Source organism: Dasypus novemcinctus, chromosome 18, assembly GCF_030445035.2.
Source record: "Dasypus novemcinctus isolate mDasNov1 chromosome 18, mDasNov1.1.hap2, whole genome shotgun sequence".
In the NCBI taxonomy this organism is placed as follows: Eukaryota; Metazoa; Chordata; class Mammalia; order Cingulata; family Dasypodidae; genus Dasypus; species Dasypus novemcinctus.
This window is the reverse complement of record NC_080690.1, coordinates 80,904,099-80,922,962: the sequence shown is the minus strand read 5'-3', so window position 1 is coordinate 80,922,962 and position 18,864 is coordinate 80,904,099. Positions and strand designations below refer to the sequence as shown.

The window sequence follows — 18,864 nt, the reverse complement described above, 5'->3', positions numbered from 1 at the left end:
TATCTCCTTGTGTGTGAAGCAATGTTAAAAGGTACATATATGTTCGGGAATACAACAAATTGGTACACTGAGTCTTGGTGTGCAAAAAAATACTTATTCTATTTAATGCTTTCAAGCTTGAGTGCTTCATCGTAATATTTAATACTTTGAGTTAGAATTTTCTGGGATTATTATCACTCTTACTTTTCTATGCATTTTCTAGTTTCTTTTGTAAGCTTATGACAGGATGTTTTTAACCAACATGAGCTTTATTTTAATTAATTTAATTTCATTCACATGTATTGAGATTACAATTATATTAAGCATTATTTTTGCCAATGGTGGTGGTGTTACTTTGTCTTTGGTTGAACTGAGGTCATTTTCTGAAGGGTTTCTAATTGTAAGGAAGTTAAATACGCTGTTTTTCTAGTGTTACTTTAAAAGTGTTAACCTGCAGTAAATCTAATTTTCCCTTATATACTGTAAGGAATAAGAAAGGATATTCTTATCCCCCAAATAAGACAAAAACAAAATTTGTTTTGATGACCCTCATCTACCTCTTTACATCCATCCCTCAGAATGAGGTCATCTAAACCTTTGTTTATTTTTTCCTTTACCAAAATTGGGTTGGACTGTATATAAAGTTGGGCAGGATTGTAGAGCAATGAAAATCTCATAGCATGCTGATGTGAATGTGAATGGATACATCCATGAGGGAACCTGTTGGGAATCACGTAATAAACATCTACATATGCTATGACCTAGATATTTTAACTCAAAATTATAAAGTCTAGAAAAATGTATGCTTAAATGAACCAGGGTATATGTAAAAGATTATTCATAAAAGCATAATTTATAATAGACAAAACTGGTAAAACTCAGAAGTACCTGTCAACTGTAGCATAAATAAAATGAGGAAAAGTAACGGTGGCATACTACATAATAGTAAAAAAACAAACCACTATCTTATAGTACTATTTCTCCTACTTTTTACTACTATTTTTACTACTATTGCTAGTCAGTGACTTGGATAAATCTTATAAATATAATGCTGACCAAAAGAAGCTGTATATAAAAGACTACTACCTTATTCTATTTATTAAAAATAAGCATGTGTAATCAAGCAATATCATTGTAAGTGCTCAGAAATTATGTCAAAGATGTCAAATTATAAGATAAAACCCACAAAGTAAACATAAGTGTAGTGATAACTTCTTGGGAGGAAAGAATTGTTATAAGAAGAGGGGAATATGGGACATGATTTCTTTCTTGATTTGGATGGTAGTTTATGTGAGATTTGCTTTAAATTCACCAAATAGTGCTTTTTCTGCATGCACTTTTTAACTCATGTTTACAACTACAAAGCTAAATAGATGCTATTGTAGTCATTTTTATTCCTTTGCTCTCCACTACTTGTAGGCAATATGAACTTTTTTGAGTTTTTTTTTTCTTTTGTTTTAGTATGTCCTCTTGGTAATTCAGTGAGAATTTGTGGATGGTATACAATGAAAGTTTTCGCATCTGAAATGGTTTGTATTTCTTTTGGGCTTCAATGGATAATTTCACAGGGTATTGAAGTCTAGGCCAATAAGTGTTTAGCTTCAATTATTTGCAGATTTTCTTTGCATTGTCAACCTATATTTAGTGTCCCAGTAAGGATTCTCACAAAAGGAGTCACATCCTCTAGTAAACAAAATGACATTCAATGCATTATTTGGGAAGTCATGCCATGGCAGTTATTAAATAATTTTACATCTTCCCTTCTTGTTGGTAAACTGCTTTTATTTCTGGGAGTCTAGAGCTACACTGTCTAATAAGGTAGCCGCCGGCCACATGTGGCTATTGAGCACCTGAAATGTGGCTACTGTGATTGAGGGACTGAATTTTTATTTTAATTTTAAACTAATACTTAATTCAGTTATTGAAAAGTTATGCCTGCAAACTTGAATGTGTGAATTTACTTTTTCCAACTGTACATTATAGAAATTCTAAATGGAGATCAATATTTTCAAAAAATTTTTATAAAAATTGGAATGTACTGTAAATATCAAATACTCATTGGATTTTGAACACAGTATAAAAATATGTAAAATATTTAAATGGTTTTTATATTAGTCACATGTTAATGATATGTTGGATATGTTGTGTTTAGTAGTATATTATTAAATTTTCTGTTTTAAACTTGTTTTCAGGTAGCTATCAAAAAATGTAATGGTACAAATGTAACTCATTATATTTCCATTGTACAGTGCTGATTTAAACTCTAGAATTATCTTTTTTATAATTCTTAAAGTTAAATATGATCTTTTATATTTCACATTCCTTAACACTTGGCAGGACTTCTTGTCCTGAAGATATAGATCTTTTCTTCAGATCTGGAAATCCTCCTTCCATGATTTATTTCTTCCTTATTATTCTGTGTTCTTTCTTTCTGAAATTCAATTAGATGGATTCTGGAGCTATTAAAACTGTTAAAACTTTGCATCCTTGCCATCATTTCTGTTTATACCATGTACCAATCTGCCATGGTTCTTGAAATGTACCTCCTTGACCCATTGCTGAGATAGACAAAGACTATTTCCTTCTGTCCTCCATATCTACTATATCTAAACTATACCAACCTTGGATTTTCTTCTATATCTTTTGTTTTGAAATTTGGATTTTTTTCCAAGCACCAAAAGTTATTTTCACATTTTCTGAAAACGAAAAAGTCTTCATTATGTAGTCAAATTAGATTAGAAGTTGTTCTTCAAGGAATGTCCAATGTGATATGGTCTTTTGAACTTTATATAGAAACTCCCAAAATGATAGAAAGTCAATATTAAAATACCCCCAGAAGTGGCCTCAAGCTCTACCAAGATATCAAGTTGAGGTCATAAGAATAGAAATAACCTATCTTTTCCTTATTTGGCCCCACCGAGAAATATGAAAGCTTTATTAGAGTTTTAGATAGTTACAGTTCTCCCTGACATCTGACTTAGCATCAATTAATTTTTAGTCATAGCACTGAATTCATGTCTTTCCCTTTTCCTATGCATTATTGTGGAAAGTTGAGAAAAGATGAAACTTTTTCTCCAGATGAAGCCCAGATATATTTTTAGTAAGAAATGCATAATATCAATATTTTAGCTACTTTATTCTGTTGAGATTTAACTCTATAATTATATACTTCTCCCCAAGATTCTACTTCTTCCTTGTTTCTGAAGCTTTTCTTTGGGAGAATTCTGAGCTCACAATCCTGGAACACAATGGCTGAATCTTTTTTTTCTGACTTTGGCTTGTTGTGGTACCTGGAGGAACTCAGAAAGGAAGAGTTCTGGAAATTTAAGGAGCTCCTCAAGCAACAACCTCCAAAGTTGGAATTCAAGTCAATTCCCTGGAGTGAGCTAAAGAAGGCTTCAAGAGAAGACCTAGCAAAGCTGTTGGACAAGCATTACCCAGGAAAAATGGCATGGGAGGTAACACTGAGCATATTTCTACAGATGGATCGGAGAGACCTCTGGCTGAAAGCTCAGGAAGAGATGAGTGGTGAGTGTTGAATGTGGGACAGGGATCTAAGAGGGGAGGTTGGTTCTTCTAATAATGAAGATGGTGCAATCATTGAATGAGTAACTATATCCTCCAGCAGCTAAGTGTGTGCTGTGGGCCAGTGTGGACTTCAGCAATAGTAGAAGAGCTGCAGGCCAACTCTGGTCATACATGGGCCAGAGGTGGATTATGGATGGGCTGTATCCTGACCCATACTATTTATTCAAGTGGTGGTTAGCCATTTTTATACCCCAAATTGATTCACTACTATTACAGGAGATGGCCGAGTAGTGTGGGTATCATCAGGGTTTGCTGTGATTATGTTCCATCACGGTGGTTGTTCATCCTTCTAATCAGACATGCAAGATACTATGCAGACCACTGAAGCAGGAAATCATTATAGAAAGCTACGTCCTGGGTACTACAGAAATCACTTTATATATACTGTCCTTTCATTCTCACTTCAACTCTGAGGTTTACAAATGAGGAATCTGTGGACTGGACAGTTGGACATTGTTCCCTTATGTCAGATGACTTTTTGAAAAGTGGCAGATCTCCAGACCAGTTCTGATTGACTTATTGATATGATTTGTTACCTTTTCTGGGAAGACACATGGTTTTTCATTATAAAATAGGAAGACCCTTTAAATTGTAAGCCCTGGCAAAATATCAGTAAATCATTTCTTATTTCACTTTAGTTCAGTGATTGATAGCTTCAAGGTGCTTTGGCCATTTTTTTTTATTGACTTTGTAATAATATTACATTAAAAATATATATATATATGTGGTCCCATTCAACCCCACCACCCCCACCCCACCTCTCTCCCCACCAGCAACCCTCATTCCCATCATCATGACACATCCATTGCATTTGGTAAGTACATCTCTGGGCATCTCTGCACCTCATGGTCAATGGTCCACATCATGGCCCATACTCTCCCCCATTCCATCCAGTGGGCCCTGTAAGGATTTACAATGTCCAGTGATTGCCCCTGAAGCACCATCCAGGGCAGCTCCATGTCCCAAAGACGCCTCCACTTCTCATCTCCTCCCGCCTTTCCCCATACCCATCAGCCACCATGTCCACTTTTCCCAATCCAATGCCACCTCTTCTATGTGGACCTTGGATTGGTTGTGTCCATTGCACCTCTATGTCAAGAGGAGGCTCAGATTCCACATGGATGCTGGATGCAATCCTCCCACTTTCAGTTGTAATCACTCCAGGCTCCATGGTGTGGTGGTTGTCCTTCTTCAACTCCATCTTAGCTGAGTGTGGTGAGTCCAATGAATCAGATTGTAGGTGCTGGAGTCTGTTGAGGCTCAGGACCTGGCTATCACATTGTCAGTCCAGAGATTCAAATCCCCTAAATATATCTTAAACCCCAACATTAACTGCACCTCCGGCACATTAGCATGAAAGTCTTATGAAGAGAAATCCCATCTGAGTCCAGATTCATCACATATAAACACCATTTCCAAAGAGGGGCCATCTGACCTGGTAGTTAACCCCATCGGCCATGACCATAACTCCCATGGGTCTCTTTAGCCCTCAAAGGAACCAATACCTCGGGGTTGTATCTGCTTTATCTGTTTGGCCATTTTTATATTATTCTTACACAAATTTATCTCTTTGTGGGACTAGACTTCCTGTTCTGATAAGTACACTGAGAATCAGGTGGATTACAATAGTCTTGATATCTTAACACTGCACACATAGTTAAATGAAGGCAGACACTGTTTTGGTTTATGGACTCCTAGCTTCATTGTTAGAGGATCAAGCGGTCAGGCAGTTTCTAAGCAGAAAGAAGCATCTAGTTTCCTTGCCATACTCCTATAGATTCAGTAAGGACACAGTAAGCCCCAATAAATTGAGAGTTTATTATTCACAGCACAACAGGCAACATGAGCTTCGTGTTCACATCAGTACCCAAAGCCTCGTGAGGGTGATGCAGAGGTGGGCTCAGGCGGATACTGTGTATGCAGTGGATCTGTGTTGCTGTTTAGGAACCCAGGGATTAAGGGATGTTGATTTCATGTAGGGGCTTCTGGCAGACCTACCCCGCCTCCCTTCCAGAGAGGGACCTTGGCTTTATTATCCTGGGATGCTTTCAAGGATGGGGGAGAGACTCGAGCTTTATTCCCTTGGAATGTTTCTCGAATTAAAGGTTCAACGCGGATCAGCAGAATATCCCTGTCTACATATAATGACATGACTTTAAAATGCTTTTTTACCTAATGTGAGGGGGAAATGGAAAGCAGAAATGAGTTTATATGGCTACGAGTCTCCAAAGAGAGACTTCTTTAACTTGCCAGAGGGGATTGCTGCTTCTATAGACAAATCCTCCCTGTGCCCCAGAGAGAAAAAGCCCTCTCCACATCCCCAGGCAGCTGCCCTTGCAAACACCTCTGAGTAAGTCTATGCCATTTGCTCAGAACACACACAGAACCACCTGAATTATCACTTAGTGAGGATTACAGATCTGAAGCTCGAGTTCCTGGGCTTGAATCCAAGCCGTGCCAATTGCTCGCTGGTTACCATCAGCCAGCTGCTTACCTTCTCTGTGACTCAGTTGTATCATTTGGAGAATAATATGTAAAATGGAGATCCTTATACAACATCGAGAACAGTGCCTAGTAAGCACTGGCTGATGGAAGATGAGATCTTGTTCCCTTTAGGCCTCTATTCCAGAACTTTCACAGAATGGAAACACGAGCTGGGTTTATCCAAATCTGGGAACTGTTCATTGCTAGTCCTGTCCTCCTCTGTTGCTGGTTGCTGTTTGATATCATGTGACAGGGCTAGTACCTGAAATCAGGTGGCCACTCTGCTATGTGCATGTGAAGATAAAAAAGTGAAGGAAAGATTAGCTTAAGATCTAACTCAGTGTCCCTTATGGTGTGGGTTGCCTTCCGTGCAGCATGCAGAATGGGAATGAGAAGAAATACAATGAGTGGTAGCAGGAGGAACTGTTAGGATAGGCTCCTATTAGATGGATGAAATCCTAGTGAGTAAGATGGGAGTCCCGAGTAGTGGATATGGATATTTTTTTAGCATTTACATCATTAAGTAAAGGGACAGAACAACAGATCTAGTTTTATTGCACTGTAATCAGGGAGGGCTGTTTGTAATATTTCTGTTTTATGGAACTCATTGATGTTTTCTTTTTTCCTGATATATGATAAACTTTTGAACATTCCCTGTGTACTTAAGATCTCTTATCTGTCAACATGCTGTATTCAGCATATATCCACAAGTTCTTCTTTATAGATTTCGTTGTTTAGATCTGTTAGGTTGGAGGGGAAAGCTGAGGAAGGGAGGTGTTTCAGAAACCAGACCGGGAGCCGAGGTCAGCCCAAGCAAAGTCTTTAATGAAAGTGAGCCTAGTAGGCAGGCTGCGTCTGCACAGACTGCAGCCCTGAGGGAGGGGAGAAAAGCTGGATCTTTAGCGATTTGGCTACTCTTGCATGATTTGTGATATGAAAGCAGGGCCATTGTCTGTAGGGAAGCGAGGACTCCAAACCAGGATATGATGGAGTTTAGTAGGTGTGGGCCACTTCGGAAGTTGTTTCTGAGGACTTGGGGAAAGCTCCAAGCCATCCCAAGCAGGTATTCACTACTGTTAGAAGGTATTTATATTTTTCCACTGGGACAAATGGGTGAAGTCACTTGCCAGTCTTGTCTGAGAGTTTGTGCTCTGGCTTGGTGTGTTGGAACTGAGGGTGGGGACTTGATACCACCTTGGGGGCAGGTTTGGGTACAGACAGTGCATTTTTTGGTGATGTGCGGCAATGTGGAGGCTAGATGGGAACAGGCGATTAAAAGAAACAGAAACCGGAGCAAGGGCTTGAAGCCTGCATGTGAGACGTTATGAAGGTTAGCGAGAATCTGTTCCATTTGGACTTAGGGGAGGATTCACCGGCCGGCAGCTGTAAGCCATTTTCCTTCCCAGAGCGCTCCTTTCTGAGATAATGGTTGGGTTTTTTCTGGTGTATATTGGGGGGTGATAGGAGGGATGGCTAGAAGCTGGCTTTCTGGGATTTGCAACGTGGCAGAGCTTTTGCTTGCCAGTCTGCCTTTTCATTTCTGAGTGAAATGTCAGAGGAGACTCCCTGGTGCCCTCGGCAGTGGAAGACTGCTAGGGCAGAGGGGCGTGCAGTTTGTAAAAGTTTGGAAATCAGGTCAGCATTGGTAAGGGGGGATCCCTTTGTAGTGAGGAAGCCCCTCTCCACCCCAATTGCTGCGTGTCAGAGTAGGGTGTGATATGCCGAGCGGGAAGCCGTGCAGATGTTGATTCACTTGTGTCCGGCCAGGGTCAGGGCCCCTATGAGTGTGATGAGCTCGGCTCATGGGCACAGGTTCCGAGGGTTCCACTCTGTGACCCGGCTGTGGGGGGCCACTGCACATCCTGCCTCTCTCTTGCCCTTGGTGACAAAGGAGCTGCCGTCAGTAAGCCATGTGCCTTCGGGGCCCGGTAGGGGTGTTTCAGAGATCTGTGGAAGAGGGGAGAGAAGGCCCGCGAGAATTTCAGAGCATGCGTGTGGGATTTTTGGAGGTTTGGGCAGAGGCAGAAGAGTGGCGGGATTGAATATGCCGCCGCGTGCGTTGGTTACCTGTGGATCCTGTAGTCAGGTGAGGGACGGTGGCTGGAGTCTGGAGAGATGGAGGGCTTTTTCTGCTTGACTGGATGTGAGGTCAGCAATGGCATGAGGGGAGCATATAGTAATGGGCTGGGAGGAGGTTAGTTTCTGTGCTGCAAGTATGAGAGCGGCTGCAGCTGCTAATGCCAGAAGGCAAGTGGGCCATCCCTGGCCTGTGGGGACAGATAGATTCTTAAATCTGGTCTGGATTTTTGTCCCAGGAGGTCTATAGCAATGCTTTGCCTTTCGTGGGTGTCTAGTGGGAAGGGTTTGTTAAGGTTAGGGAGGGTTAAAGAGGGAGCACTTGGAGTTGTCCTACATGATATTGCAGGGACAGATGCTAGACAGTGTATATCCTGCCGTAACCCACTGAATGTACTGAGGGAGAGTGTAAGCTACAATGTAAACTATTATCCATGTGGTGCAGCAGTGCTCCAAAATGTATTCACCAAATGCAATGAATGTGCCACAATGACGAAAGAGGTTGTTGTGGAAGGAGTGGGGTGGGGTAGGATGTGGGGTATGTGGGAACCTCTTATATTTTTTAATGTAACATTTTTGTGATCTATGTATCTTTTTTTTTAAAAAGGCAACTAAATAAAAAAAAATTTAAGTAAAAAAAAAAAGAGGGAGCCTGGTAAGTGCTTTTTTAAGTTGGAGGAATGGATGATCCATTGGTTTTTGGGTGGGAGGGGTTCTTGTAAAGGTCATTTTATTACATCATATAGAGGTTTGGCTAAAATGCTGAAGTTGGGGATCCAGGTTTTAAAATACCCTGCTAATCCTAGTTAGGAGCGGAGGTTTATTTGGTAGTGGAGGAGGGGATATTATTGAGGTGTTTAGAGTTTGCCAGCTGGGAGTCGTTCCCTTTTCAGAGGTTAGGTTAGACCTGAGGAGGTGATGAGGTCTGTGAAATTTGGGCCTGTTGTCCTGATGCACAGTGTCTGCATTGTGCTAGGTGGTTCAGAAGTTTGATAGTGTGTTGTTAGGAGTTGGAAAAAGAGGGGCTACCTAAATGGAGATCATCCACATTGTAGAAGGGTGGGAGGGGAAAGAGGAACATTGTGGAGAGCTCTGGCTAGGACTTGTCCATAAAGGTGAAGGGGAAAGATGAACATTGTGGAGATCTCTGGCTAGGGCTTGTCCACAAAGGTGAGGGCTGTCCTGGAACCCCTGGGGGAGTACAGTCCAGGTTAACTGCTGAGTAACCTCGGTGTCAGGGTCTGCCCACATGAATGCAATAAGTTCTGGGAGTTGGGGTGCGGGGAATGGTAAAGAAGGCATCTTTTCAGCCAAGCACAGAGTAGTGTGTGGTGTTGGATGGGATAAGAGAAAGAACAGTGTATGGGTTTGGGACTACTGGGTGTATTGGGGTAATAATGTGGTTGATGATGCATAGGTCTTAGACTAAGCGGTAGGTTCCACTGGGCTTTCTGAATGATGGGAGAGGGGTACTGTAGGGGGAATTGGTGGGTTTTAAGAGTCCTGCTTGTAAAAGGCAAGTAATTGTGGGCTTGATGCATCACAGGGAATCCAGAGGGACAGGCTATTGGAGTTTGAATGGGGTGTGGGTAGTCTTTGGGTTGAACCATGACTGGTTTGGGGTGGGCAGCAATGATAGGAATTTCAGTGTTCCCAATTTCTGAATTGACAGGGTTTGGTGGAAAAGGGAAAGGAGAGGAAGAGTTGTGGGTGGATAGATCTGTTAAAGAAAGGAGGATGATGCCATGTGGGCTTTGAGAAGGAGAAAAATGAATATTTGTGCTCTGAGCCTGGTTAAAATGTCTCTTTCAAGGACTAGAGTTAGACAGCGGGGGAGCACTAAAAAATGAGAGGGTGAACAGGTGGCTTTCCAGTGAGCATGACAAATGAGGGCTTGTGAGACTATTCCATCAACTCCCACTATTGAGATCGAGGAGTGAGTTAAGGATCTGGGGAATTTAGAAGTGCAACGTAAGTGGCCCCCATTTCAATAAGGAATGAAAGTGGCTTGCCTGCCACCACCAGAGTTACCTGCGGCTCTGCTCTGGAGATGGATGCGGGGACCTGCGCAGCTCCCAGGTACCTTCAGTCATCCTTAGCCAGACCCAGAGGTCTGGGAGGTTGAAGCTGGGTTTGGGTCCAACTGGGTTTGGGTCCCCCAGGCCTCTCAAGGCAAGAAGGCATCAATCAGACTTCCAGTGGATTCTGTACTTGCACATCGGGCATGGTTCTGGAGAAGGTTGTGGGTTTCGGCACTGCTTGGCCCCGTGCCCAGGCTTTTCACACTTGGAACATGGCCCCTGTGGATCTTGCCCCATCTGCCTGGAGTGGTTTGGCTGTTGGGAACTCAGAAGGGAGGAGGCAAGTAGCTGGTAGGCTTGATTACGAGATTTGATTTTAGCCTCTTCCCTTTATTCCACCTGCCGGGCTTGTTCTACATCTCTATTGTTTAAAACTCTCAAGGCTAGATTGATAACTCAGCTTGACTAGTTTGGGAGCCGGCTTCTCATTTTTGGAGCTGGGCTAGGAGATAAAATGCATGCGAAGGAGGAGGGTGCCTCTGGCAAGCCTCCTGATATAATGCAGGAGGGCTTCCCATAGTCTTGCAAGGAAGGCAGTGGGATTTTCATCAGTTTTTTGTGACATTTCTTTGAACCTATCATAACCTGTGGCTTTATAAGCATCTTCCTGTAGTCCTGCAACCAGGCAGGTTATCATGTAGTTGTGGGACTGGTGATGGGGTTTCCCTTCCTGATAATCCCAGTTAGGTTCTTCCCAGGGAGCTCCCGTGGCTCTGACAGGGCTGTTGGCAGTGTCCTGTTGATTTAGGGTATCAGCATGGGTCTGGGCTGCAAGCCAAATATGTTCCTTCTCCTCTGGGGCTAGACAGGGGGAAAGAATGAGGTAGAGGTCTCACCAAGGAAGGTCATAAAAGACTGGTATTGAAATTCTTTAATAAAATGAGAGGGTCAAAGGAATAGGACCCAAGATAGTGTTCAGTCTGGGGGAGATGAGAGAGGAAGAAGAGAACATATAAGGGGACTTTGGTACCTGCACCTTCTCTAATGGGAAGTATAGTGCATGGTTGGGGCAACCGGGCTTGATGAAGGGAAGGGGGTGGAGAAGGGTCTGGCAAATGACTTGGAAGTGGAGTTGGGGGCCAGAGGTGTTCCTGGATGAGGAGGAGAGGCAGGAGGGACAGAGGGACCTGGAACAGCAGATGGGGGACTGCATAGGGAGGGAGAATAGAATCATCCATTGGATGGAAGAATGTTTATCAGGAGGCAGGCGAGGGTTTTTTGGGAGAGAAGAATGAAGAAGGAGAGTTTGGAAAGTGGGACAGGACTGAGAGAGGAGTGCCTGTGCAGCTCAAAAAAAGCTTGGACATATGGGATTTCACTCCTGTGTTCAAGCATCAACAATAATTATCGAAGTCTGTAAGAATTCAGGTGGGTCTAAAGTCCCATTTTTTTGGCCAGATGGTGACTCATATTGTCTTTGTACTTCCCACCTGCATCCTAGGGGTTATCATCCCTCTGACATGGGTTGTTACTTTCGTATCAACAGGGAGGCTCAGAGAGGGAGTTGAGGTGGGAGCCCTGGTTTTATATCAAAGGAATGTTCAGCTGCAGGAAGAGAGAGGGAGGTAGAGAGGGGAGGTGAGGTGGGCTATGGGTGGGAGGCTCTTTGTCTCTTCAGAGATAACCTAAGCTGCCTGACTTGTGGGTGTGGAACGGTAAGAGGCTGCAGTCCTGCCCTTGGTGGCCATGGCAAGGACTCCAGTCCCAGGAAACAGTTTAACAATGCAAGGTCTATAAACTTTAAGTATTCAGGGGAAATGCAAACCAAATATGCTAAATGCTTATCTAGAATGCCTGAAGTCCATGCTAAAAGCTTACCTAAAATGTGGAAGATATATATGCTAATTCAAGCTTATTGAGAACTGAAACAAAAGGACCATTTAGCCCTTCCTCTGTATAAAAGAAACTCAAAAGTCTTGTTCTGGGCTCGGGATTGAAACAGAAATCTCCCGAGTCTGGCTGGCCGTCAATAAACCATTTTTCCTTCTCAAAATCATTCCTGAGTCCTGGCCTCTCTATACGCAAATAATTGAACCTCTCTCAAATTCTACTACAGAGGTAGGGTGGGAGCTCTGGGCTTAACAAGATGCTTTATAGCCTTACTTATATTTTGTCCACTTGTTATGTCTCATACAGAGTGTTTTGATCTAATATTAGTGTGCATCAGTTTCTCCTTCATCTTTTGTGGTTGCTGTGTTATTTGCTGCAAAAATATGCATAATTGTTATATCTTCACTGTGGAATGTGACTTTTAACATTTTAAAGTGTTCTTATTTTTCTCATTTAATGCTGTTTGTTTGGAGACTGCTTTGTTATTAGGATTATAACCCTTTCTTTCTTACTGTTTCCATTTATTAAATAAATCTTTATCCATTTCCTTTATATTTAGAATTTTTTTGAGTCCCTGCATTTTAAATGTGTTTCTAATAAAGCATATGGTTAGGTTTTGCTTTACAAGACAACTTGAAAGGATTTTTCTTTTAATATATGTTTATTCACAATTTCTGGATGACATTTGGTTTCAATTTTGTCGTGTTAAAATTACTGTGTGCCTTATATTGTATTTACTGTTCCTTTCTCTATTTGCCTTAAATTTGTTAAATGTATTTAGTAAAATTTGTAATTTTATTCTAGTTGTCACCTTTTATAACACTTTTATATAGTGCCCATAATCCTTTTATTATAGAAGTTATGAACTTACAAAATAGTGATGCATAACATACAGGATTCTCATACATCACCCTATCACGAACACCTTGCATTGTCGTGGAGCATTTGTTATAAATATGAAAGAAAGTCATCAAAATTTTACTGCTAACTATAGCCCATAGCTTACGTTTTTTCCATAAACCACCCTATTATCAACATAAGTATTAGTACTGTACGTTTGTTATAGTTCATGAGAGAACATTCTCCCATCAGTGCTGCCGACCACAGTCCAGCATCCACCGCAGGGTTCACTGTGTTAATAGCCCCATGCCTTGTGCAGTCCATCCAAACGTTAATCTTTTTGTTATTTAAAGAAGTTGTATGCAAATATCTGTTCAAGTCCCTGCTTTCAATTCTTTCGGAAATACACTAAGTAGTGGGATTGCCAGGTCCTATGGTAGTTCTATACTTAGCTTTCTAGGAACTGCTGCACTGTCTTCCAGGACAGCTGCACCATTCTACGTTCCCACCAGCAATGAATGAGTGTTGCTATTTCTCCACATGCTCTTCAGCACTAGCTATTTTCCTTTATCTTCATTTTTTAATGGCAGCCATTCTAATGGATGTGACATGGTACCTCATTGTGGTTTTGATTTGCATTCCCCTGATGGCTAATGATATCAGGCATCTTTTCACATGCTTTCTGGCCATTTGTAAATTTTCTTTGGAAAGATGTCTGTTCAAGCCTTTTCCCTATTTTAAACTTGTCAATGTGGTTTTGGTTTACATTATCCTAGTGGCTAACGATGCTGAACATCTTTGCATGTGTTTGTGAGAGAATGAGGGAAAAACACACTCTCCTAAATTATAGGGTGGGGTAACCTTTATGGGTTGTGGTCTGAAAGTCTTCACTTTTCTTGTCTTTTGATCCAAAAACCTTATGTAGACTTCACCTATCATTAATCCTATATCCAAACCCTAAATTTGCGACATGTAGTAGATATACAATGACTAATTATGAATTATCAATTTTAACTATTTATTAATTTTGCCTCAAATTAATCTTGGTTGTGTACAAAGAGGTTTATGGATAAATATCAGAAATGGATAAAATAATGGTAAATCCTTTCAATTAAATAACAGTGACTTATAGTGAAAAAAATATGTATAAATTGAGAAAGATGTTCATAAAGTATGGCTCAGTGAAAACCATGATCAACAACAAAATATACAATGTGATTACACTGTAGAAGAGGAAGAAAAGTATCCATTATGCAGAAGAAAAGCCTGGAATGATATAGACACAAATTGAAGTCTCTATCACAATTCTGCAAGTGATAAAATTTTGAATTTCTTTATTTCCTTTCTCCTTATCAGAATGTTTTAAATTTTAGACAAATTTTCAATAGTAACTTTGTGAAAAGTAAAAGTCACTTGAATAACTAGTGTGTGCCAGCTGTATGCTAGGCATGGGGGATAGAGTGGAAATGAAAAGTGCATGTTGTCCCACTTTTGTAGTATTTATAGTCTAATGCACAGGAAAAGCAGAGGCCATCAATGAAATCACATGAACATCCATTGTGTACAATTATAGCTCTTTGAGGTCTACTTCCTTTTTTCCTTTCCTGGATTTGGGTCTTTGTCTGAAATTTGAATATTCATATCATATATATGATTTTAATTCTCCTTACCCACTTCTCATTACATATTAGCAAACTTTGCACAAAATACGTATTTTTCCTGACAGGTGACTTGCTACTATCAGTTTAAAGAGAATGCATGAATAAAATGATGGTTTCATAAGCAAGATCAATTTTAGAAGAAATTGATAAAGTGTAAAAAATCTATAACTATATTTTTTGTCTTTTCTTAAAGATACATAGATTACAAAAAAAATGTTACGTTAAAAAATGTAAGAGATTCCCATATACCCACCTCCTACCTCACACCCCAACTCCTTCCACATCAACAACCTCTTTCATCATTGTTGCCCATTCATTGTATTTGGTGAATACATTTTGGAGCATGGCTACACTGCATGGATTATAGTTTACATTGTAGTTTACACTCTCCCCCAGTACATTCAGTGAGTTTTGAGAGGATATATAATGCCCACCATCATTTAGGACAACTCCAACTCCTGAAAATGCCCCCACATCATACCTCTTCTTCCCTGTCCCTGCCCTCAGCAACTACCGTAGCCACTGTCTCCATATCAATGATACAATTTCTTCCATTACTAGAGTTACAATAGTTCTGTAGTAGAATACCAGTAAGTCTACTCTAATCCATATTTTATTCCTCCATCCTGTGGACCCTGGGATGGTGATGTCCACTCTGCCTCTAACTCGAGAGGGGGCTTAGATCCCACATGGTTGATGGATGTGATTCTCCTGCTTGTAGTTGTAGGCACTCTCGGTTCCCTGGTGTGGTGATTGACCTTCTTCACCTTCCTGTTAGTTGACCTGGGTAAGTCCAATGAACCAGGGAGTAGAAGCTGCAACTCTGCTGAGGCTCAGGGCCCAGCTGACACATGGACAGTCACAAGATAAGTTATTTTACCGGATCTGTAGTTGGCGCTGGGGTTTAGTGTATACCCAGGGGACCTGAATCTCTGGACTGTTGGGGTGAGGCTGAGTGTTTTAGCACAAATTCTCAAATCTCAGTTACTATGACACTATATTGGCCATAATCAAGAAAGTGAACAAGGTAGACTTATATTTTAGAGTACATGAATTTTATAACAGTTGTTCCTTCTTGGTACACAGTTGTCTCAAAGAGCTGGTACATGGCGTCTGGCCTGTTCCATTCTTTTGCTTTCCCATTTCCAGCACTTTCCTGGTTGCTGAGCTCAAGTGCATCAAATTCAGGGTCAGAGAAGGCAGTGTGGGGGATCATGCTCAGGGGATTTTTATGGACCGGGCCTGAAAGTGATGCACTTCCCATATACTCACAAACCATAGGCTAAAACTCAGTCATATGGCTGCTCCTAACAGCAAGGGAAGCTAGCAATGGGTTTAAAAAAATGTAACTTTCTGTCAGCATGGATAAAAGGGACACAGGCAGAAGGCAAAGGCATAAAAACATGTAAGGCAGCTTGAAACAATGAGGTACACTATAGGTGACCGTGTCTCTTTCAAGACTCACTAAGGAGTATTATGAAGAGCCTTCAGTACTGTGCTGAGAAGGGAAGCAAGGTAAGTATTGGGGAGTCATTAATAGCAACTATGCTGGTTTTGACATAATTGACTCTGTCTTTTAGAAAGAAGCCTACTGATATACATATGTAGAATAAACAAGAAAGAGCCTCTTAAAAGAATTAAGGAATTTAGCCTTCAGCTCCTTAGGATCTAGTTCCTCATTTGAAGTTGCCTCAATCCCAACTTGCTTAGCAGCCACCTTGAAGGCTATATTCTACGGGGAGTCCTTATTAGAACTTCATTTGAGTGATTTAGCCATTCTTTCTAGGAGGCTTTGGATTTTTATTACAGTATGCCTTGTATTTTAGTCATCTTCAAACTTATCTTTGCTCGTCTACTGTGATGTATAGTTCTTCAGTGCAGGCTATGGGCCTTGTCTCACCTTTATTTGTATTTTTTTAAATCTCCCTTAATTTGTTACGTGAAGTCCAGTTGAAAGAATTACGGTTCAGGGTGCATTTATGAAGTTAACTCTTTGTCAGCATGGTATACCAGAAATACCTAGATCCTGTGATCTCAAGTCAGACAAACATGAGATAAACACCTGACCCTAACACTTATTCATAGGTTTAAAACAAGTATCTTGAGCTCTTTCAACACTATTTGTAAAGTAGGAATAGAATGAACCTAAATGTGTCTCTGAGCAGATGAAAGATGAAGCGTTGCTAGAACCATTACCAGCTCTGGCTCCTGGCAGACCCTCATTAAAGGCAGTGCTTATGAATTCTCTCCTAAGGAGATACCGCTATTCTATTCCAGTTTGGAATACAATTCCCAAGTATTCACACTTGGTGTTGCCTGTAGCTCTGTGGTGGTAGGCCTTCCCTTTTGGTCATGTGCTTCCAAGGCCAAATTTTAGGCAGATAAGGTCTTAACAAAATTAATTAGCCTTGTTATCCATGGATGTGAGCTGGTAATCTGCACATGTTCAAGTAAATTCTGAGGAGTATAAAAGGATGCAGCATTTTTAAAAATTGTCTTATGTTCTGTCCTCATTAACTCAGATATAAACACATACAGAAAACACATGAAGGAAAAATTCCATCATATATGGAAAAAGGAAACTTGTCTTCCAGTTCCTGAGTCTTTCTACAAGGAGGTCACAAATAATGAGTATGAAGAATTGAATGGTGCATATACTGCAAAGGAGTTTAGAGAGTGTTCGCACACTGTGGTCTTACAAGGCCCTCAAGGAATTGGAAAAACAACCTTTTTGAGAAAAGTAATGTTGGAATGGGCAGAGGGAAACTTTTGTAAAGACAGATTCAAATCTGTTTTCTTCCTCAATGCCCATGAAATGAACCATATTAAAGAAGCAAACTTGCTGGAGCTCATCCCCAGGGACTGGCCTGAGTCTTCACAGTCACTTGAAGATATTTTTTCCCAGCCACAGAAAATCCTGTTCATCATTGATGGCTTTGAGGAATTGAAATTTGATTTGGAAATTAAGACTAACTTGTGCCATGACTGGACACAGCAGCAGCCAATACCAATTATCCTGAGCAGTTTGTTGCAGAAAATAATGCTCCCAGAATCTTCTCTGCTTATTGCATTAGGATCTGTGAGTATGGAAAAAAATTATTACTTGCTGAAGCATCCAAAATGCATATGTCTTCCAGGACTTTCCGAATATGAAAGGGAGCTGTATTTCTCCCACTTCTTCAGTGAGAAGAAGAAAGTCTTGAAAGCCTTCAGTTTTGTGAGAGACAATGGACCCCTGTTTTCCATGTGCCAAAACCCCCTTCTGTGTTGGCTGATCTGTACTTGTATAAAAATTCAGCTAGAGAGGGGAGAAGACCTTGAGGTTGCCTGGCAGACTAACACCTTTTTGTATGCATCATTTTTCACAAATGTCTTCAAAACAGGAGGTGAGAACCGTTCACCTAAGCAGAACAGAACTCGACTAAAAGGCTTGTGTTCTTTGGCTGTAGAGGGAATATGGACTCAGAAGTTTGTGTTTTCCCATAGGGATCTCAGGAGGAATGGTGTATCTGAATCTGATCTTTTGATGTGGGTGAACATGAGCCTACTTCTAAGAAGTGGTGATTGCTTTGCCTTCATCCATGTGTGTGTCCAAGAGTTTTGTGCTGCCATGTTCTATTTGCTGAAACAACCCAAAGAGAATCCTAATGCAGCCATTGGAAGTGTAACCCAGCTTGTAGAAGCAGGGATGACTGGAGTCCAAGACCGCTTGTCCCAGACAGGGCTGTTCATTTTTGGGCTTTTAAATGAAAAAATAACCAAAATTCTGGAGATATCCTTTGGTTTTCAACTGCCACAAGAGATAAAGCAGGAAATAATCCAATGCTTAAAAAGTTTAAGTCATTATGGACCCAATAAGGCAGAGGTAAATTTCAAGGAATTGTTTAAAGGTATATTTGAAACTCAGAGCAAAATATTTGTAGAACAAGTACTGGATTTCTTTGAAGAAGTTGCCATTCATATTAGTAACAGAGAGGAATTGGCAATATCCTCATTCTGCCTGCAGGAATGCCATAATTTGCAGACATTTAGGCTGTGTATAGAAAATGTCTTTTCGGATGCCTTTGAATTCATCACAAGGTGAGTCCATCTAGTAATCCTCAGATCTCTAAACCATAGTTGTATTATAGTTTGCCTCTGCTCCCTATGAATATTTCAGGATCCTTATGCCTTTGTGCTTAAGAGTATGGCTTTTGTAGTCAGGGAGACTTTGTTTTGAATCCTGGAGCTAGCATTTGGTAACTGTATGACCATGGGCAATGATTTAATTTCCCAAAGTTTTCCCATCTGTATTAGGAGGGGCCAAAGTTTTAACTACCTCACAG

General features: G+C 40.9%; 1 protein-coding gene across 1 annotated transcript in view; it reads left to right on the top strand.

The window, feature by feature from the left end:
• Positions 1–3,227: 3,227 nt before the first annotated feature.
• Positions 3,228–18,864, top strand: part of NLRP9 (NLR family pyrin domain containing 9) — a 42,242-nt gene continuing 26,605 nt past the window's right edge. The window contains exons 1-3 of the mRNA XM_058280869.1: positions 3,228–3,504; positions 11,917–11,922; positions 17,062–18,599. Of these exons, the coding sequence (XP_058136852.1) occupies positions 3,228–3,504; positions 11,917–11,922; positions 17,062–18,599 (1,821 nt within the window). The remainder of the gene's footprint in view (positions 3,505–11,916; positions 11,923–17,061; positions 18,600–18,864) is intronic.